This window comes from Agelaius tricolor, unplaced genomic scaffold (assembly GCF_023055355.1).
Source record: "Agelaius tricolor isolate 1412-34295 unplaced genomic scaffold, bAgeTri1.0.p SCAF_3, whole genome shotgun sequence".
NCBI classification, from domain to species: domain Eukaryota; kingdom Metazoa; phylum Chordata; class Aves; order Passeriformes; family Icteridae; genus Agelaius; species Agelaius tricolor.
Genome location: NW_027269263.1, coordinates 3,897,899 through 3,921,510, shown reverse-complemented (window position 1 = coordinate 3,921,510; position 23,612 = coordinate 3,897,899). Strand labels below are relative to the sequence as shown.

At 38.7% G+C, this 23,612-nt stretch overlaps 1 protein-coding gene across 1 annotated transcript in view; it reads right to left on the bottom strand.

Moving 5' to 3' along the window:
* Positions 1-464: 464 nt before the first annotated feature.
* DCP1B (decapping mRNA 1B) overlaps positions 465-23,612 on the bottom strand; it is a 40,389-nt gene continuing 17,241 nt past the window's right edge. The window contains exons 4-9 of the mRNA XM_071422190.1: positions 18,328-18,394; positions 16,410-16,545; positions 12,128-12,256; positions 10,140-10,982; positions 3,157-3,393; positions 465-1,411 (exon numbers count right to left, since the gene is read on the bottom strand). Coding sequence (XP_071278291.1) covers positions 1,331-1,411; positions 3,157-3,393; positions 10,140-10,982; positions 12,128-12,256; positions 16,410-16,545; positions 18,328-18,394 — 1,493 coding nt within the window. The 3' untranslated portion in view covers positions 465-1,330. The remainder of the gene's footprint in view (positions 1,412-3,156; positions 3,394-10,139; positions 10,983-12,127; positions 12,257-16,409; positions 16,546-18,327; positions 18,395-23,612) is intronic.

The following is a 23,612-nucleotide window of genomic DNA, read 5'->3' as shown; positions in this document are numbered from 1 at the left end:
TTTTTTTTCTATGTATTTAGAGCCTTTCCCAAGAAATGGCAGCAAATCCCCTCTATCCTTGCATGTTTGACTCATTACAACTCTAAAGTAATTTAACTGAATAATTACAAAGTAATTGAAACCTGCAGCCAAACTGACACCAAAGAACTTTCACAGATGAGGCTACTGAGTTGTGCCTACATCAATGCCCACAGTAAAGAACATTAAATAATCATTCATGGATTACAGTTCGGGTTCTCTGCACCCACAGAAGAAATGCCTCCTCAGCAACAACTGTGGATTCCTAAACTGTAGTAAACTGGCACTTCAGCAGCAGATGCTAATAAAAATACACATAAAAATCCTTTTAATAATTTATTTTAGTGGATTTAAAACCTCATGTGTCTTCTGCCAAGTGTAAAAACATTTTCGAGTCATACAAACTAAATATATAGCCCGTGGTGCAATAAAATGAAATCAGCACATTGGAGGGATTATCCATTTTTATTTTCTTTAGAAATGGATCAATGAAATTACTGTGCTTCAGGAACACACTTAAAAAAAAATTACATCAGGTAGCATTTCCCTTAACGAATTTTCACATTGCTTATAATTATGCAGATTGGACCTGGAATAACAGAAAGATGAATCCAGTGTCACCCCAGAGTTCTGTGACAGCCAAGTACATTCACAAACCCACCTCCCTCCCACCCCCCCCCCCCCTCCAATTCCTTGAACACCTGCAGAATCCCATTTCTACATCTAGCTAAAAATATTCTTGTCAAAATAGAAAAAGATTTTCCTACAAAAATTTTGGGGGAAGTCATGACACTTCTTCTAAATTGCTTTGCAGGCAGCTAAGTACGACGATCAGTCTTCCCGAAAAGCTCCTTTTCCAAGATTTCAGGCGGATTTTGATGTTCCTAAAAATAGTCCAACATTGCCACCATGTGGTCAGGGACGGGCGCGCTCCCCGGGACGGCTCAGGGAAAAGCAGGGACAAACACCTCGGCAATGAGTAACCACGCTGCGAGTGAAAAAGGAAACCGGATCCTGAGAACTGAGTCCTTATGCCGGGAAACCAACTCTAAGCATGGACCAGGGTAAAAAAAATAATTTAAGATATTTTGTGATTAATTCCTTGGCGCTGTGACGCTCCCCTCGCTAAAGGCACAATCCATTTCTGCTCACTTTTATCTCAGTACAGCACGTGTTTGCCAACAAGGAAAATCTAAGTGTATGCAAAATGCCTAAGACCATTCATTTCCTCAAACATAATCGTACTTGAAAATTTCCGAATCTTCTTCCTGGAGTTCAGGAAGCTGTGGAAACTGATTTAAGAGATGATCCTTCACATAGGCTTTTTCATTGCTGCCTTCCTCACACTGAAGAGATATGCTTCATAAATAATGTTCAAGAAGTTGTCATCATTCTGAAAAACAAACAAACAAACAAACCCAACATGTCATTGTTAGCAGGATAACTGGAGAAAAGAGATTAGAAGGTTATTCCATTTTATGGACCTGACACTTTCTAATCTTACTTTTTTTTATAAAAGGGAACAATAACAAAGCCCTTTCCTTCACCAAAGATCTGTTTTATTTCCCATGACTGCACCTCAGCAATCAGTACACAGAAAGAAGATTTTCTAAACTCACAGTGCATTTAAATTGAGTCCAGTATTGTTGCATAATAACCCAGTGACAATACTGAAATTACAACCCTATTTCTCTTCTTTGCCCTCATTTATCTAGGGACTTCCTCAAGTTGCGTCCTCTATCAGGTCAGGGATAATTCCAAGCATGTCTGAAGGAATAATGAAACACTGGATTGTGATCCTACCCCAAAATCCTACCTGGGAAAACCCTTGCATCTTGTTTAGCTCTTTTAGGCTTAATGCTCCCTAAGGGATGCTGCTCCTTTTGCTCTGATGCTAAACTTTTTCCTTCTGAAGAACATTTTGCAAGAATGAGTCAGCCCACATTAAGAAAGAATGTTATAAGTAGCTCACATAAACATATGAGGATAATTACAATCAAGATAATATTTAAGGAAAATTAGGTGCATCCAAGATAGTAGTTTTATATAATGGAAAATGACAGCTAACAAATTGGCAGTGAATGATTTCAAGGCAACTCAGTTAAATCCTAACTACCACCAAGAATAGCAGGGTTAAATATATATATATTTTACAAGTACAAAGTTACAGAGGGTAACCCCCTATTTTCCTTGACTAGTTTTTCCTCTTTAACTTCATGTATGGTTTTAATAGTATCCAGACACCCAAAGTATGTAAGGGCAAGATAATGTGCTATTTTTTAAATCCTAAAATAAAAGTACAGGGAAAAATGAGAAAGCCCTCCAGCTTATTAAAGATACTATTTATTTTCTGAATTTGTAACTTAAATAACATTTTAAGTAACTTACAATAATGTGTTTTAATTTTATTTCAAAGCCATATAGACACAGTTTTGACCTACAAACTGGACGTGTTTCTCTGCCTCTTGTGTTCTGCAGCCAGGTTTTTAGATATGTAATCTCTCCTCAACTTTTACTCTTCAGATATTACTCACACAGCAAGGAAAAAAAAAATCATAATTATGCATCATGCCAAAGCAGTAAACAATCATCTTATGCATAACATTGTTAATGCTTTGTCACAATTAAACCTGAAAAACTGCAAGAAAAGGAATTTTATTTCACGTAATATTCTATTTCAAAAGCTAAACTGAATTAACATACATTCATGTTATCTAGCCCATATTTTAAAGTTGCTCACACTCATCCTGCAATTTTAATCTCCCATCTGAACTCCTCTTACTGCTAACACACATCTCTGAAGTATTTGGCAGCTAGGATAACCACCCATTATTTATCCCTGGCTACAAATATAATAGATGTCTCTCTGGCTCAGAGGCTGACCTTACAAAGCTTTCAGTCATCTTTGTTCTTCTCCACCAAATTTATTACCTTTCCTGAACCCCAAATCAGATGCATTAATCAAAATGCAGTTGAGCCAGCAGCGTGCAAGGAGAGCCTATCACATCACCCTGGCACAAGCAGCCCAACTTCCAACATGTATTTCATTTCATTTTGCCTTTAGACAGACACAACAGCTACAGGGTGCTTGTGGGCAGCAGGATTTGAAGCCCAGCGGGAGAACTGCTGGCACTGTACCTGGATGAGGTGCAGCAGTGTTTCCTGCAGCTGCATCTTGGAGATGGAGGTGCTGCCGGGCACGGCCGCCTCTGGGGCGGGCAGGGGCAGGAGCAGGCCGCCCGAGCCGGGCTCGGCGTTGGCCAAGCGGCCGCTCTCGGCAGCTTTGGGCGGAGCAGGCGTGGGCTGAGTGAACACCATGGGGGACATCAGCAGGGTGGGGCTCACGGTGGCAGGGATGCGCTGCGGGGAGATGACCTGTGCAGATAAAAACACGGGCGTCAGGCAAAGCTGTCTGCCTCATTCTGCGGGAATGGAGCCGGTGAGAACTGCAGAGACTGGCAGTCGGCACAGCTGCTGGAGATCAATACTGCCAGCTAAAACTCCAGCTCTACACCACCTCTAGGACCTACTTCCAGATGAAAAGGTCTTCCATCCAATTTGAGATTGCAGACATGGACTCAAGTGTGATAAATCTATCAGAGAGGCAAATGATCTTAGGACAAGAGCATTTTGTTACAGGAATCAGACTGCTATTAAATATCAGCACTTGGAGGATGCAGCTGCAAAGTCTTCCACGCAGGGACAGAAAGTCAGGAAGTTTAATCTTTGAGCACATAAGGCATGCAAGTATCACTGTTAAAGACTAACCCCTGTGTGGCAGTCATATTTTCTGGAAAAATCCCTTCGCCCAGGATTTTGCTCCTGGGAAGCTGAGAAGCCTCAGAGAAAAAGGAAAGCAATAATTGTCTCCTTTGCTTCTCCTGTGTTTTGCTGCTTTGGAATGTGTTTGGAGATTGTTTCATTGGTTTCAAGTGAATTGTTTTGACTCATTGGCCAACCAGTGTCAAGCTGTGTCAAGGCTCTGGAAAGAGTTGTGAGTTTCCATTATTATCTTTTTAGCCTCCTGTAAGTATCCTTTCTGTATTCTTTAGTATAGTTTAGTATAGCATTCTTTTATATAATATAGTATCATAAAATAATAAATTAGCCTTCTGAGAACATGGAGTCAGATTCATCATTCCCTCCTTTGTCTGGGCACCCCACAAATACAATACCCCGGGGTACCTAATACTAGAAAGTATTTTCCAATTATAACTTTCAAATTACTTTATAAATATATATGTGTGTGTATTTTACCTTCTCATTTTACTTAAGGAGAGAGAAAACAAAACCATAGATTCAGTGATTTAGCTAAAGATCCATAGTGAGCTCATGGCATTGCCAGAAACAGAACAGACACACAACCAACACACCATTGACAAAATCAAAGTGGCCCTCAAAGAGAACCTTGGTGCTGCAGCAGTTCCCTCAGTATCCTAACCACACTAATCTGCACATCTGCCAAATAATTTTCACCTTCAAGTTTTGCAGTTAATCTTGGAACTGTAAATCATGCAGGATTAGCAAATACTAACAGATATAATATTAGCAAATGCTATCAGATATAATATACAACATAACAGAAAGTTAATTCATTCAGCTTGCAGACATCAGCTCTCTCTCCAGGTAATTCCAGTAACAAATCTTATCCTAATCAGCGATCTTCTTGCTATTCAAGTATCCAATCTTTTTAAAGTACATACAAAGGAATTGATACAAGCTCACCAAAGCTCCTCCCTTTTGGACTGGAGCACAATTTATTGCTACCATATTAAGGTGAAAGGCTACTGAATCACTTCACTTTGTGTCCTGGATTACATTTCAATTTTGAAGAAAAATTAAGGTTAAGAAAATAGAACTGAGGTTGATCTCCTAGGTATGCTAAACCACACAGATTAGCATTAAAGAACAGTCACATTTCTGTAGCTTGTCTCTCTCCTAGTTATGATTGTTCTACCCAAGACATTTCTGAACAATTTTTCTGAGACCATGATACAAAGAGAAATAGAAACAAAGAGAACTGAGATTTCATGCTGTTTTATGGAAAATTTAAGGAAGCAGAAAGACTAGGGGTCAGGAAAGAAAGCATGCAATATACACCTAATACAAAAGTCTTGCTTTTTTCCCCCCAATATTTACCCAGTTAGGTAAATATTGTGTCTGTTTCTCAAACACAGAGTACCACAAAACTCTAGACTACAGCTTTCTTCCAACCCTGTTTCTTCCAGCAGTATGTAATCAAAACAGCCATGACCAGGTCAGTGTTCCAAGCCTCTGACTGAGCAGAGGTATTACAAACTGACTGAAGGTTTGCAAACCTATGCTTGAAAAACAACACTCATTTTAGAAGAAAACTAGTGTGAGTCCAAAGTGACATCCCTCTGTAGAGTGAGACCTTCAGACTCTGTACAGATCTTGTCCTGCCTGTGGAACACCAGCTACCCCCAGATACTCACCCCAATGCTTCTGCTCTCCTCATCCATGCTGCTGCAGCAACTTCTCTTTCATTTACCTCCAGCAAAATTGGCAGGGCTTGCTTAAACAAGATGATTCTTCCTAATGTGATTTCAAGAATGCATATACAAAACTGCTCTACAAGGGCAGAAACCTGCTGCAAAGGGAAGGTTGGGAGCAGCTGGAGGAGATGCAGTGTCCCACTAACAGAGCTTAATCTACAGCAGACTCTGTTAGCCCCAGATAACATGGCCTTCCAAATCTAAAGACATTTTTCTCATGTGCCCAAGGCAAACAAACAAAACCTGAGACAAACTGTGCCTTTAATAATACACAGCTCCTCATGACAAACACATGTTGTGGTTTAAGAGACACATGAAGAATGCTTTGTCTTCTCTGGACAGAAAGGTCTGTTAGGTAGGACATGCCAAGCACATGGAAACTGTATGGAATGAGCAACATTGCCATCTGCTGGTGACACAGCCAACACCCACAGGGTCACGCAGAACTTCAAATACTGTGTCAGAAGAAGAATAGAGTTTATGTGTCTTTTTTTAGTGCATAGCATTTATGTCTCTCCTAATGTTACAATGTATTTTTTGCTAACAGCTCAAGCTCAAAGCTTCTGCCATTGAACAAACCTTGACATAAAAAAAACATGGATTGTTTGGGGTTTGTTTTGAAGATAAAGCAAAATTTTCATTTGAGATTCAGCTCAGATCACCTTGATCTGAACTGATCAAGGTGATCAGCTTGGGACAACTGACACCCACCAGAAAACAGGATGCTGATCTTTGCATTACCAGTGCAATTCCTGTAACACCATGCTTTGGCAGAAGGCTGTAAAATCCTCTGCAGGGACACTAAAAGCCTTTGGACCAATCTTTCAGCTTTGAGTAACTTCTCACCAGTCATAAGAGCCCTTCCAAAATTCTGTTGATCAACTTCTTACCCACAGAAACTGAGCTGCTTCTTCCTCCATTATCTCCAGCTGTCAGGTCAACACTTAAATCTCTGAGTCACTAATAACAGAGTAGGAGTCTGCCATCAGCTGTGCAGCAATGAGGGAAGAACAAGAAAGATGTGCAGAATAACTGGTGCATATCTAACACCCCTTCCCTGAAGCCCAAATGCTCATTAAGGTATTAGACTGGTGTTCTGTGTGGCTGTTGGCAGCTGGATGACACCATAGCTGGCAAATTCATGTAGCACTGTGAAGCAAGGAGTGCACTGGGTCTCCTGCAATGCAAACTGGCACCTTCTGTGGCTTCCTGTGTGAACAGAATCCCAGGTGGAGCAAGTGCTCCTCTGGAACAGCAGCACCCAGTCTGTGCTGTGGGCCTAAACAGTTTTCAGAAGCATTGCTGAAAACTGAGAACATAATTCTAAGAATGGTTCAGGAACTTTAAAGGCAGTTCATTAAAACAAAGCTGGCTACAACGCTAACATTGCTTTGTCTTTCAAGTTTAATTTAGAATATTTTAATTGATTTCAGCAATTATTTTAGCTACAGAAGCTGAAATTACTTTTTGAAACAAGTTTAATGCACCTGTTTGCAATATAGAATTGCTGAAACTGCAGTTAGGACAACAGAGAAGCCGTGCTGTGATGCTCACACCACACACACTGGGGTTTCATGCACATACTCAGAAGACGTAACATGATGTAGCAAATACATTCTTGATGGAAAAATGCTCCAAGAAATGTGAAAAATGAGCTGCAAGATACGTGGTCTTCTGAAGAAATGATAAATTTGTGTCTGGGTTATTGTAAGCACCTGTAAAACCCTAATTCTGATTAACATAAACACTTAAGCATGCATGTACCTATAATCAGGAAAGCACATCCCTAACACTAAACATACCCCTAAAAGCCCACTGTAGATTAATGCTTTTTTATTGTCTCTTAAGCACATGTTACTCACTGTCTGCATAAGGAATATTTCACAAAACAGGGCTGGCACCAGACCAGGCTGAATGCTTCCAAGTATTATTCTTTGGCTTTTGCTTTTTTCCTTTTTTTTTTTTCTTTTCCCATTTTTTTGGTAACTGGTCTCTTCCTTTTCATGTGGGAGATCACAGTTCTTGTACCATATGGAGTTGCATCAGAAGCCAATTTAAACTTGGACTTGTAATGTGTCAGTTGTGGAAAGGACTATTGCTTACATTTTCTTAGTGCTGCTGATGGATTTAGGGTGTTCCTTTAATCTGATTTTTCCAACAACAGACACTGCTCAGATATCTCTCTATTCCTGTCAGACTTTTGCTTTTTCTGTATGCTGAAGCATAGTAGGAGAGGCAATACCAAAAGACAAATAATTACAGAGAACAAACCTTTTCCTCCACTTGTTGTCAGAATCTGCTTTGATCCATTTTGCATGAGCATGTGCAGATATATTTGTGCCAATTCAATTTCACTCAAATATCTACTCTGCAGGCATGGCAGCACTTGAAGCCTCTGGTCTATTGCAAGGATAACATTATAAAAAGATTAATGTTGGTTTTAAAAGTTGGTTTTTGTCTTCCAGGTCGTTTTTCAAAAGCAAGCATGTTTTCTGTGGCTAATTCGTGGCTTCCAAAGGAACAGAGTCCTTCCTTCATTTTTAGCCTCCCTGCTTTTGCTTTTGTGGCAATCTGCTGCACGTGAAAGAGGCCATTCCTCCCAGACCGCAGAGCTTTAGGTGTCCTAAGCGATAATTAGTGACACTTTTGTTATCATTTTTAGTCTGTGCATTAAATCTCCAAATTTAATGCATCTAATATTGTGTTGATAGCAGCTGTGGCAGCCTGGGAAGCCACTCCTCGACAGCCTCAGTCTCCTTGCTCTACTCAGAGCCCTGCAAAGGAAGACTGAGAATCTCAGTTGCTGCTTTTTTTTTTTTAAGGCAAGCTTGCAGCAATGATCAGAGTGAACGAGCCTTGTTCCAGAGAAGACTTTTCTCACAAGCTGCTGTTCTATCCATACTCAAGCAGTCAAACTGTTGCAGTTGCATTAGACCAGAGCTCAGGAATTGCCTTTCCATATTGCAATTAATAGTGGCACCACTGTCTTTTTCATATATACAAAATTAAAGTCATTTGCCATAGCAACATCTGTAGGTTTTTTTCATCTGAAAAATATATCAGCATATTTCCTAATTTTTTATTCATGCATACTGAGTTACAATGTAGAGCCTGGACTTGCCTCATTTCACTTTTACCTCCATTATGTCCTCCCTCATGCTATCAGTACATGTACCAGTGAATCACACAATTTCTTACATTTAAAGCAGGCAAGTTCCATTGCCAGTGAAAACAAATCAATTTGTTTGACTTTGGATCCTCCTTTTATTCTTTAGCTCTCCACCGGAAAGTCAAAGTTACCATCTGCAAGCAACTGATTCTGAATAATTTCAATGACTAATCCCCAAAAAACTCTTTCATACAGATTCAAATCCTACTGCATTAATTAAAAGAACAAAAATAATGATGGCTATTTGCTGTATCAAATTAATATTCCTCCCACTTCTCTCTTGGTATTAGAAAACTTGACCTGTCACAAACTTAGTGACAGATGTGGCTTTTATTATTAAATGACTCCTTCAGCTTCTTCATGTATAGAAGAACTTTCTAGCATCTTGAAATATCCTGTAGTCTTTCAATCAGGTTTTGACAGAATTAGAAAAATAGAATAAAAGAGAAAAAATATAAAAGAGAAATAAAAGAGAAAGGAACAGAAATACAAGAATGGAATAGTCACAACAGAAAAACAGCTTTTCAACTTTACACTGGAAAGGAGAATATTTGGGATCAGTAACTTCTAGACTCCCATAGAAATCAGACTCCAGTACCCCACAGCCTATCCCCAAAAAAGGAAGCTGAAAAAGGCTTAGATACATTCTCAGACAGGACATGTAAAGACATTCTAGTGTAGAAAATCCTACAGAAAATGAAGTTGTTACAAACAGTAGTTGTTTTAGATGGGACATTTTGTAATTGCACATGCTGCTTTTCTGAAGAAAATAAAAATATACTCATCAGAGAGATACAGTCTCTTAACATCTCCTGAATTTTTTAAGACACCAATCTGACTTCTGGAATCAAAATAAAGAGAATTTTTTTATGTCATTCAGGCACAAGACCTTTTTTCAAAACAATACACAGCAAATTAAAGAAAAATAGCTAATGAATATCTAGAAGTAGCAGGTGTGGTACAAGATAACTAACTGACCAATATCCAAATACTTCTAAAAGCTGCTGTTAGAAAACAAGGGACCTTTTAAGTATCTTTAGCAACTGGCATACAAAAGAATGCACATCTACACAGAGGAAGCTATGACTAATTTTGCAGAAAATAATTATTAAACCCAAAATATTACACTGAATAGCAAGCAATTACATGTAACAGCCCAAGTATGGCAAGTGAAAATTCGGTGACTTTGCAAAGGGGCTCTGGGACAGCCCAGTAGTGCAGTATTTCTGGTCATCATTGATGTGCAAGAGATGTGGCCTTCAGGATTTACAGTATCACATCTTGGTAAATCAGAACTTACCCAGTGTTGGGAAAGCATCACCTGCAAAATGAATCATGAGCAACATGCAGCAGCAACGAAACCAAGCCTAACCTCAGAAAACATCAAGTTTAAAAGACTGCTGGATTTGTATTTATTTATGAAGTTCCCCATTTACCTGGAAGAGAGTGCTCTGTTTTTCTGTGCCTGGAGCCTTTTCTATCCAGGAATCCAGTGGTTTCAGGGTGTTGGTGTTCTGGGTAACAACTGGGAACTTAGCTGCCAACGTTGGTCTGCTGGATACATGGAGCTGCTGTTCTTGTTGCACTATCTGGAGTTTTTTCAATAATTCTTGAGGTGAAATCACCCCAGAATTGGCCGCTTGATTGCCAGAGAGAGGAAGTGGCTGTCTGGGAAGTTTGGATTGTTCTTTCCCAAGCGTCTGAGCCTCTAAAGTCTGGCCTGGTAGGGACCCATTGAAGTACACCAGAGGGGGCTGGCTCATGTTATTTCCTGGTGCTGCTGCTGGCGCTCCAACAGGAGCAGGAGTCCTGCTGAACACGGAAGCCGTGGAGTTCACAGCTCCTGCGGCACTGGGCTCCATTTTAGCCACCGACCCTGACTGACTCTGCAGTTTCTGCAGTAAGCTCTGAGTGCCGGCAGTGTCCTGAGCTCCGTGAGCCGCGGCCATGCCGTGGGCAGCCACGGGCTGGAAGAGGCCCGTGAAAGTCTCCCCCACGGGGGGGATGCTGCCATTCTCACAGAGGCGGCTCTCGGGGAGCTCGGCCAGGGGGTGCAGCTCGGTGCCCCGCACCATGAGCTTCTGGATGGCCGGGCACAGCTGCTTCTCGGCGCTGGGGGAGTGCCTGCTGGGCTCCTCGTAGGACAGAGAGCGAACCACGCCCTGCCTGCCCGGGAGGCTCTCCTGGTGCTGCTTGGGGAGCGCTTCTGAGCCATCTGCCTTGTCCTGTTTGCCAAACAGTGCTGTCAAGGATAAGTGCTGGGGTTCAGGATCCGCGTTCTGCCAGGGGACAAAGGAAAAGAGTAAACACAGCTCCCTCGTGCAGGAGTTACATTGTCACAGGCATATTTTATGAAAAATCCTTTTGTTAGGATTTTTTCTCCTGAGAAGCTGAGAGGCCTCAGAAACAAAATGTAAACAATGATTATCTGCTGCTGTGGAATGCAACAGGTGCATCTGTGATTGGTCTCATGTGGTTGTTTCTAATTAATGGCCAATCACAGTCCAGCTGTCTTGGACTCTCTGGTCCGTCACAAGATTTTATTATCATTCCATTCCTCTCCTTCCCTTTCAAGCCCTCTGATGAAATCCTTTCTTCTATTCTTTTAATATATAATATACTTTTAATATAATATATATCATAAAATAATAAATCAGTCTTCTGAAACATGGAGTCAAGATTCTCATCTCTTCCCTCATCCTGGGACCCCTGCAAACACCACCACATTTACATTAAGTGGTGACAATATCTAGCCACAGAATTCAATGAAAAGATGAGAAAGCTGCTATGCTCTTTTTCCCCAAGAGGATTTTTAATAGTTTTGTCACATAGGAAGGGCAAGAAGACTGTTGTCAAGCTGCTAATGTGGGAGAAAATCAGCAAATCTGAGACATAGCAGTGGCTTTGCTTTAAATAACATGAAAGAGCATCTTCTTTTACAGCCATCAGTACAATATTAGTAAGAGACAGAAATCTGCCTGTGTATCAAGTAGAGCCACTTCTTGTGCATCTGCTGGTCACAGCTGAATTAAATTTTTAGGATTTTGCACTGTGATTTGGCTTGAAGATATATCAAGAGACTTTTCTTTATTTCAATGATTTCCACTGGGGGGAAAAAAAAGCCAAAAACCAAACAAAAACCCACAAAAAGTGTGGTCCAGCAATTGACTAGATCAGCTTGTGATCAAAACATCCCCTGAAATTTGCAAGACCAATATTTCTTGGTTGCATCAGCACAGTATGTCTGTAGTTTGTGTGTTTCCAAATCATACAGCGGGGGTTAGGAAGCTTTCACAAACCAGATTAGTTGTGCTTTAAAATCATTCCTTACAGTGGTTCCATCTCAAGTTCATGCAGTGACCTGGAATCAGTGTTCCTGTTGCTCAGAGCAGCGGCAGCAGTCAGAAAACACCACAGATTTTACCTTGCTCTGCTGGGAGATTCGCTGCTGCTGGTTCTCACTTGGCTTCACTGGAATGGGTTTGATTAGGTTGGGGTTGTTATAGATTGCAGAGGAACTGGTTATTTGTTTTGGCTCTGAGCAGGTCTTACACTGCAACACAAGAAAAGCATTTCTTAGCATGTGTGACAAGGTATTCTCCCCCAGTTCCCAACCACAGTAAAATACAGACATCACCAGGTATTCAATAACCAAAATACTAACTGCAGCACTGAGGATCAAGTATTATGCTATTAGAAGAACTGTAGCAACTGCAACCTAATTTTCTAAAACCACAAGACATATGTAAAACTGAACACTTGATTCCAAGATTTCCCTAGTATGAGATTTCCCTCTAATTTAAATCTCAGTTCTCTTTTTGGCCTTCTGCTTTTCCTGCACTTCAAAAACATAAAATACTTTTAAAAAGCACCTTAAAAACCAAGCAACAGACATGCTTTTCCTGCATCCAACAGGCAGCTAGAAGAAGTTTAGATGAAGGATTAATGTGCCCAGAAAGATAATTCAAAATGCTTTTGTCAAAAAGTAGAATAATAACTCTTAACTCTTTTACATAAATCTTCACATGGTAGGAACTTGCAGGATACATATACATGTACAGTTAAAGATTTAATCAATTTGTAGAATCAGTAGAATTTCTTATTATGAAAAAGATGATCAGAGACAGATTACTAAAAGTGATCAGGGACAAAAAATATCATGTGGAGAGAGAAGGGCGTGACTTAATTCAGAGAAAAACCACATAAAATGCTCCATGAAAGATAAACAGTAAATAGAAATGGAAAATGTGAATAAGATGCTATATATAAGAATATAGTCAATGAAACTAAAAAAGCATTGGGTATACATGGAACACTACTGTCAGTAGAAAAGAAGACAGTCTCTTTGAAGTCACTGTCACTTGATACGGTTGAAACCAAGAAAGTGGAAAGATTTTTAGAAGAATTATTTAACAAGAAGTTAATTCTATTAATTCTTCTATTAATTCTAACCCCACTCTCAAATATACAAAGCTGATCACTTAACCCATTTCTGACAGTAAACAAATAAACAAAGACATGCTGGTTCCAGGGCTGTCCAGTAAAACAGAACTGGAGTTCTTGTGGGGGCTTAAGGGGCTTTAGTAGGTCCTCAACATTTTCAGTTGTTTGTCAGATTGGACAGACCCTACACGGACCAAACCTGCACTTCATTAAGATTAAATGGCTTTTTTTCCCCCCCCATATAGTTCTCTTTCTAATGTTTCTGCCTTTTCTTCAACGTATCTTCTTTTCATTGCTATTTTTCAGCCCAACCTTTTGGGCAAAAAGCACAAACTTTTTCTTTAACACCATGGATAACATCCTCTTGAATATTTCCCAGTGAGTTCTGCAGAATTTAAATAATACCCTTATTTCCTCAGGATATTTTAATAGGCTGAATTCCTCAGAAACCTTAAGTACCTCAGATTCCACTGTCATACCCTGCATAATCACAGAACTAAGCCTATAAAAATGAGGTGAGAAGGAGTAGTGTTTAACAGAGTCATCACTATATGAGCATATTTTAGACCAAATTCCTCAGCCAAATGAGCATCAGTACACACAAGAATGACATTGACCTGACTTGGTATCATTGCTGTGACTTGATAACAAGGCTAGTAGGTTGCTGTCAAACACAGAAGCACATGGAAGAGAAAAGAAGCCTGTGATGATTCCAGAGGCATCTGTAACTGCTGAGCTCAGAATTTAAAGCCATTTTGGCAGATGGGGAACACAGCCTTGCTGATGAGGAAGTTGGGAGCACTAGCATGGCATTTTAAGCACCTGTCAGGTAGACAGGAAAAGAAGATAGCAGATACTATTATCAACAAATAGTAGCAAAAAGCAGCATGAAAGAAATCCCACCATGCCCTGTAGTGAGAGAACCAGAGAACATTTGGCAATTCCTACACCTTGCCTCACAGGTCTGTCCTTTAGTCAGGTGTCCTGTTCAAAGCTCTGCTGCTACAAAAGATTGCTAAGTAACCAAAACGTTCTAAGATCAAGTCAAAGAAAGGCTCAGCAACACTGGAACAAAACTAGACACATACAGTCCATGTGGATCAAAAAGAGCAAGAAAAACCACTGAGGGGGTCTTGGCAAGTTCGGTAGAGTCACAGATATTCAAGGCAAACAACTGCTCTGTGTTGTGAGATTGATACTCCACCTGTGCAGTAGGAAGCTGGAAATGCTAAATGCTGGGAGAACCGTGCAGCACAGAGTTCAGCCCAGAGCTTGGGCTGCAGTACAAGACAAGGCACAATGGCAAAGGAGAAACCCACTTTGTCATGATTTGTTCTGTACCCCTGCCACTCTTCAGCTGGTTTTCTCCCTGGCTGTCAGAGAGGCCAGCTTTTTCTTACCAGAGGTCAAGAGAAGGCAAGTGTATAAGAAGTAGATTTAAAAAAACAACTCAGTGGTTTAGCATCTTAAAGCTCCATCAATTAAAAAAGGAAGGGGAAGCCGTGTATTCTATTTTGCATGTAATGTCATCTCCAAATGTATAACATAATTTGGGAACAAAGAACTTCAAAATTAGTTACATTCTTAAAAATTGAGTAAAATTCCTTAAAAATTTTTGAAAATTGATGCTCTTATTCTACAGCTTCCAACACTTTAAAACACTCTTCACTGAATAAACAGAGAATTCAAAGAGAACAACATATTTCATAACTAATTTCAGCCCATCAGACTGTAAGTAATAAAACATACACTGACAAGAAAGTAGATGTCATAAACCAGTCAAAAAGCACGACAGCTCTGAAACATATTGACATTAAATAGAAAAATGGCTGTCATTGCCTTTATTTATCACACTCTTTAGAAATTTATATTACTAGCAATACAAGAAATCATACACATCCTGTTCATAAGAGGTCAGGCATTCCTAGCACTCATGTCCCAGATGAGGAGGAAGTTTTTATGTTATTTTTTATGTCCTTGGCAAACCCTTAAATGCAGAAAGATTAAAGATAAAGTAAGAAGCAAATCTGCAAAAGATTCTAAAGGGAAAAGAGTCCTAAAACCTATTATTTAAACAACAGAATTTCTTCTCCTTTGTCTTGTTTTCTGTGTGCTAATGTAGAAATGGAAGGTAACATCTTTTAGATTTATCACCCTCTTTTCATAGAATCTGAAGACAGCCTAATATTTTCCAGTTTTCCATTTGCAGTATTTTTAAGGCTATCTAATGAAAACCCTTTAAACATTTCAGAACATCTCAAATCATATTCTCTGATGCCAAGATTAGATAATGATTCAGTATTAAAAGATGGGAAAAATACCAGGTTTTGGAAGTGTTTGTCCACTGTAATACATTAAATCTCTAGTACAGAAAATACAAAGGCCCCAAGCTTCAACAGAAACTATACACAATAAAAAAGGCTCCATTTCACCCTAGCTCAAACAGTTTGCTATCATCTTTCTGAGGATTTTATTAGTAGCTACATTTCAGAAAAATAAACACAAGAAATGTAAAGAGATAAAAAGTTAAGATATATGTACATTGCCAGACTCTTATGGAACACTGAGGAGCTCTATTACTGCATGACAGCACATAAGCAATACAGGAAACAGCAGCAGGAACCTGCAGGCTCTGTAACAACTTGCAGCTTATATATGGATAGTTAAAATTATTAGATTTTTATTCCCCAAAGTAAAACGTTTTTGATTGCTCAATAATAGAGAACATTATTAGTCCATTAGTTACTTCTTTATTTAGAAGCCTCAGAAGACCAAAGCAGCACACGGGCTGAAATCATACTACATTTCAACCTTTTCATTTCCTTCCATTAGTGCCTGAAAGGAGCTAACAACCACAATTAAAAGCAGTAACTTCACTGTCAAAAGTCTCCTGAACCAGGTCCTTTGTACAAACCACAGAAACTATCAGCAGGTAAATACTTCACCCAGAAAGAGGGCACAGCTTGCAGGTGGCTCCTCAATAGGCACAAGAGCTCTAAGGGTCAGAATGAAAGGTAATTTGTACTTGCTCTGAGCCTCTACTATTCAACAAATAATCATATCCACATTCTCCTGCCAGAACTTATTATTGACAGCATTAATTTCTTTTGAATTTTTAGCAAATTCCGTCAAAATTTTTTTTTACCAGCCACTTCTACACAAAATGAGAGAGCACACTGTCTAAAATCACTTTGAGTAGAACTATTCAAAACCCAAAATCAAACCTTTTATGTTTCATAACGTAAAGTGAGAGCAAGTCTCACCTTGGTATACTCATCTTTGGCCTTGGTAAGCATCCTTAAGATATCCACTTCTTTGTTATTAGCAGAATTCATGATCATGGGGGACACCCCTGTTCCTGTGCCCTGCTGTGCTTTGAATTGTTCCTGCTGAGTTAGGCTGAAAGGTGGAGGATATATGAGAAAAAAAGAACAAATAAAATATAAAAACTTAACCACAATTACTGTACAAGACTTATTTGAAACTCAAATATTTGTCTTTTCCAGTCTAAATTAAAATGTGCAATAAAACAATTGCTATTAAAAGATCTCTATAAAATCATAATTTGACATAAGATGAATTTTCTCCAATCTTGACTACACTAGACCATAGAATAAAATTTCCATAACTGACTCACAATTTCTATACCCAGAAGGAGCAGGGAATTTATAGTGTTATTCAGTTCTGCTGGTGGTGGAGGATGGCAAACACACACACAAATCAGGCATTAAGTACTAGCAAATGACCAATTTCCTGCCCCAGCTGTTTTATTATTATTGTAGAATGCTGAGAATTAAAACACACAGCCAATTGGCTGAGCAACAGGGTATTTTTTATCTATATGAAATACTGCTATTATAAACCACTACACATGGTTTACATTTGCATGAATCCTCTGAAAACTAGGTTTTATTGTAGTAAATTACCAGTTTGAGAGCACCTAATCACCACCAACCGAAACTTGAGCTAGTTAACTAAAATGAGCTGTCAAAAACCTGAGTTTCCTACGGTTCATTGTTTATTTCTGTAAATTCATCCCCATCAATTATTTCTTGGGTCACAGCTGACTCATTTTAGAGCTGTAGGATATACAGCAAAACCAACAAACCCCACTGAACAAAACCCCACCACTGTCCCAGTTTGCATTTCACACCGTTTTGTCACTGCAAAATGAAAAGCAGCAGGTATTTTTTCAAAAAAAGGATATGTGGAGGAAAGATGATTACCTTCCCATGCAGTATTTTATCACAAATCCTATCTGGTGTGTCTAATCCTATATACCACAGGCAGCTGGAATGGCCAATCACTGCCTGTTCCTACCCAGCCCCTTTACAACATCCTCCACATTATAGCTCTAAAAAATGTAGTCTGCATATGTTGATAAAATCTGGATGACTTGAGCTTCCTTGTTCTCCAAGCAAACATGAAAACCTGCAGGACATAGTCCTTAAAAAAGGGTCCCTGCAAACAGTGCAGAAGAATGAGCCCCGTCCATCCTGGACAGGAGGAGAGTGATATTGAAAAAAGCTACCCACATGACATTCTTAGGTTAAAATACAGCTGAGAACACAGCTCTGTGTGGATTCTTCACCTCTGGCTGGACTGCAAAATTAAACTTTAACATTTAGAAAAACACATTTTTATGTGCATGAAAGCAATGACTTTAAAGCTAATTGAAGTCTTGCTTTAAATGCCAAAAAAAGTGAATTTTGTATCTACTGCTAAGAAATGAGGAAGCAGGAATTCAACCATGATGTACGAACAGGACAAAACCCACAAATTTTATTAGTACAGCACATCCTCATGATATCCTGCACTTACCTTAATATAAGGGAAAAAAAGAAAGGTAACAATATTATAAAATAAAATCTTCCCAAATTGAAAGATACATTAAACCCCCAAAGAATACAATTCTTCAAAATAGGTCTCTGAGTCATCAGGAAATAAATCATATCAACTGGTACACTCTGATGTAGCTGGAGAGCTGCACTACAAATTAGGAAAAATTACTGCAATTCAGTGACTTATTTATGATTTTATGAAATGCAGGCTTGACACTTGCAACAAAGTTTGTAAGTTTAATGCAGAAAGGCATAATAATCCTAAAACCATAAAATGTGCATGTATGTACCAAAAAACATACATAAAAAAGCACAGAAGTCTTGTTTACCCATCACTTACTTTTTCATGAGCTCTGCAATTCTTTGGCATTCTTCTTTATCATAAAACCAAATCCCATATATGGACACTGTAAATACACATCAAACACAAACTGTGAGCATCTTCTCAAACAGAAATTCTTCCTGGTAGATATTTAAATGTGACCTGCAAATTAATCTTAAAATTTATTTTCATCTTATGTTTTCCCTATCTAGAAACACAAAATGACACCTCAGATCCTATAAAACCAAAAAAGATCAAAGGCACATCTTCAAGCATTTAAATTACAAGCTCTTAAATACTCAGTTAAGGCAAAGGTATTTGATCCTTTTCTTCAGAACACTAAACCAGTGGGGTTGTTCTTTAAAATCTTTTTCTCTGTCCTTTATTTCAGCTGCCATATCCATTTGACTCCACTACCAGCATGCTGCAGGGAGCATTGCATGCATATGGAAGTAGGAAAATCTGTTTAGTTTTCAAAGAATGTTCAGTTCTATCTTACAGAGCATCAGAGCTGGTGGAGTAGGATGAACATCTCTACCTCCCTGGAGATTTGCTGTAATTCTGTTCACTGTTTTCTAGAGGAGATCCTGGGTTTCCTCCTCCTTCCCTCCCTACCCTACTGCAGGCAAGAGTTGTCTCAACCTTACCAGGAATTGGCAGTTCCTACCATGTCTTCCAACATTTCATTTGAAAATGGATTTAATTTGAAATGAGTTGAGCACCTGTTCAAAAACAATTGCAACACTGACCCTGATGATGTAATAATTCCTACTATTAGAAGAGTCCAAAAGCAATAACTCCTTCAATTCCACAGAGCCAAACCCATGGCATATGAAGTGTACCTTGGCTTTGTTAATATTTGGAAAGAAAATGAATGTACAGCTGCTTGCAAGACATGAGTATATTATTTTCTCCATCCCCCCCCAAATTTAAAGCTGTGTGGTGTCTTCTATAGAACTAAAAATGGTCCCAGCTGTTTAATACACAGCACATTGGCAAAAAGTCTAAAATATCTCACGAATCAGAATCTTGTAGGCATACAAAAATTAACTTTTAAAATATGCACTGTCCTTTTTATGATTATTGACAAGTGTGATGAATTCTATTATTCACCTAAAAAAGGCAAGTAACATAATATGCACCAGTGGTTCTACAAATGTGCAACTTAAGAGCTGAACTGCACAATAATCTCAGTTTTTTAAACAGAAATATTAAATTATGCATTTCAAATGCACATTAATATCCTAGCATATTCCAATGGGCGTTCAATAATAAACTGTGCACCTGTAGAAAAGTGTGTGAACAACTCATAAGGTTCCAGAACATTGACCTGTTATGCAAAATTCCACATCCTTCTGATGAAACACATTTGAAAATTTGTCCAAATCACAAGTAACTCCATATTCCTCAAGGCAACAGCACAGCAAGCAGACTGAGAATCCCAGACAAACCAAATTTGTTTTAATCAAGATTCTTATTCTTTATAAAAGAATCTCCAATGGAGAAGAGTATTGATGAAATTTTGGCCATCTGCTCCATCTTCCCAATTTTCTTTTATGTCTGCCACAGCTGGTGGCACCATCAATTATGCAGCACAGGTTGGACAGCTTCACCTTTGGCCAACAGAACAGACATGTCACAGACTATTGATGAATATCTAATAAATCTGAAAGCTGGCAGTCCCTTGGAAATGCCAAACTGCTTCTGGCCATTAGAAGCTGCAAGAATCAAACTGGCTTGCTTCTGCTGTTCATTTACTCAACTCAGAGACAAACACAAGTGAGCTGATAACCAGAATAATGGCAGATTTCACATTTTACAGAGCTACAACTGATATTTTGAAATGCAATTGCAACAAATACGAAGCTATTTGGGTCACAGAACAAGGGCACTGGGTGTGTGCCACCAAACCAAACCACACCACCACCCAACAATATATCCCATCTTAACTCCAGTTTTAAGTTAGGATACTTCAGATCCAGAGACCTTTAGCCTAGAGTTTAGCTGAACTTCAAACCCACCCACATTTACTTTCTCCCCTTGGTTAAATGCTATTTCCTACCCAAATTAGGAAGCACAGCTGAAAGCAAGCTAAGACCAAAGCCCAACATCCTCTGAGCTTAGAGCTCACCCAGTCAGTGGTGAAATCTTTCAGAAGTGGACAGTCCTACTGTTCCTCCTTCCACACTGCTCCCATCTGTCCAAAGGAGATGAACACTTGAAATACACTGAGAAACAATCCCTGAGCTTGTGGCAGCACAAGATACCCCAAACTCTTTTATGCAGGTGAGAATGAGGGACCAGTAAGAACACAGCAACTTGTGGAAATCTGAGATACCTGAAGTAAACATGGCATAAATTCACACTACAGTATTATATTCTCCTATAAGCTGTATTTAAGAGAAAAAATGTAGATAATAGTAGTATGAATGAGTATTGATGGCCCCCATCTTGATTAATGATGAAGACAAAATGAAAAAAAAAAAATCTGGTGTGTATGGCAACACATAAAACCCCACAACCAGAATGAGAACCTAAGCTGATAACCTGTAACTGTCTGGGAACCTGGCATACTCACAGACACACAATACAATTTCACTGCAAGCTTTCTACCAGGATGAAAACACTGCCTGTTTTATCAGGATTAAACATAAACAGATTACTTTTATCTGCCTTCCCACTCTGTCAGACTGTTTGACAAAATAGAATTCCACATCTAAGTATCATGTGTAGAGTGGTAATTTCATGTTCATGTTAAAAATGAATCACAAAACATCAGAGACACAAAGCAAATTTTTCTACTGCCAAACAGAAGAGGAAATGTTAAGGCACTTTAGGCCCAGCCTCAACCATTAAGTTATGTAAGAAGAGATTATTGTAAAACACAGAAAAAAATAAAATCAAGTAATGAACTGATGACATTAAAAGGAAAAAAAGTGCCACAATTTCAATGTTGTTAACAAGATTACACAAAACTATGACATAATGCAGCTATGAAATCAAGATGGTCCAATTAACATTGAATGGGAAGCTACATAAATTACTTAAATAAACTGACTGAAATTATTAATTATTAAGGGTATCAGTCTTTAGAATTTTTAGAATTGCTAAAAGGAAGGCCACTCATAAATCAAAACTGAAAAATTTTACCCAGATCTGTGAAGCTCCTTTAATAGCTCAGTGACTGAATTTCAGGAAGGGCACTATTTAAGTTTGAAATCACGACTTCAGAGCCAATTCGAAAGCTTCCGCCTCACAATTCTCATTTTTTTGGCTACGGATTTCTCCTGTCCTCACAAACACTAGAACACTTGATACTATTTATATGCAGAAGCTGACAGCTGCTATCTTCCAGAATTATAGATAACAATTTCTAACCTCTCAATATTTGAAACATTAATTTAGTTATTACGATAATACAGAATTTCTTATCAACTTCAATCATTCGTGTTAAGTATTCTATTAAAAAGAAAGGCATTTTCCAGGATTTTTTTTTTCCTCTTCATTATTCCAGTGATTAGATTTTTGTCTTCTGGATAGACATTTCCATTATGAGAGCTTTTGTTTCAGTGTACCTGCAACATGTGATTTCTAAGCTACTCCTCCACAGACTGCATAAAGTCTTTAAGCTTGGTAAAAACGGATACAGAAATAACTACTGACTAGAGATTCCCCTGTACCTAGGAACTGTTTTATACTTACTGGTGTCAAAAATAAATAAATTAACCCCAAGTCTGACATTTCTGTGTTTTATTCTTGTTTCCATGCTTCTTGAGGTATTTTGCTCTATGTATAGTCTAGACTCTTGCTCCTGAATATGCAAATCCAGACTTGGCTGTGTTAAAAAGAAGTTTCTGTATCCATGTCTTGCAAGGCAGGCAGACACCTTTACGTTGCTATGTTTAGGACTGCAACAAGGGAGAAATATAAAAAAACCTGAGCACAGACAGCTGCACACTATCCTGGAAAGCTGAATTCCATCCCAGAGATGTTATGCAATGATAACCAAGCTGTGAAATGTTATCTGAAGTGGCTGCACTGGCTGTGTGTGCTTCATTTCCCGGTGGCTGAGTCGAGATCCTAGACCTGGGTGCAAGACTTGAGTGTGTGTCCTGAAAAAACACCCATCATCCCAATCCAAGACTGTAAGAAGTGTTTTTGAACATATGAATAATAAATACACTGGAAAAAATTTGGCTTGAGTAATTAAAGCCAGACACTCCATTCTAATTGTAACTACTCTGCCCTAGGATCTCAATTTGTAAAATGGGAATAATATTTATAATCTGAGCAAGGTAAAACAGTTCTCTTTGTTCATGAGTTACCAGCTTTTATAGTGATGATTATTGGAGAAAACAACATGAAAACTCAATAATTCTGACTCTAGTGCAGAACTCTAGTGGCATATAACAAAGGCCATGCATGAGTAATGAGGAAAAAACCAGAATACTGAGTAGCCTCCCAATGTGAACACCACTCCAGCTGTTTGATAGCTGAAACAAAGTCCTTATTGCAAAAGAAGAAAACCACACAATATAAAAGTCCATAAACAGACAGATTGCACAACCAGCCTTAACTCTGGTATTTCCTAGTTTAGGAGTTCTTAAAGTTCTTTTAGCTCTAAGCAGGCTTTAAATTCTTTCAAACACAAAATATTACTGTTTAGATACTTAAACCCAAAATACTAGAAAGATTTCAATTGTATCCTCTTATACCACATAGATAGAAATGTGGCTCATCAACAGGACTGGGATTTTTAGGCCTCTTGCTTCTCAGCATTGTGCAAAGCTGCACAATACAAAATATGTATTAGGTAAATGTATTTGTTTCTAAATAATAGAAATTTCTCTCTGGCTATATCCTGGTATTTCTAGAAGATTTTAAAGAGAAGGAAAAATTTTAATGATTCCCCAGGCATTAAAAAGTCCAAAAACTGAAGCAAGGTAAGAGTTTTTCAAACAACAGAAATGGGTATTTTGCTATGAGCTTAACCTAAATTCCTGAAAAGCTCTGAAAAGGCTCTGCCTGTTAAATTATCAGACACTTGTTCTTTCATTTAAAGGCTGATAAAGCTCCTGATCCACTTATTTGAAGAACTGTTAACAAAGACAGGGAAAAGGATGACTTGGTATTTCCATTATCTCAAATGTTTTAAATATTATATATGAACAAGCAAGCTACAAAAAATCCCCTAAAAAACAACCAAACCAGTTGTTAAAGGAGAAAGAATCCTACTCAGAGACATGTCAATGCAAACCAATGATTACACATGGCCTTTTTTCAGCTTAACCAGTGAAATTCAG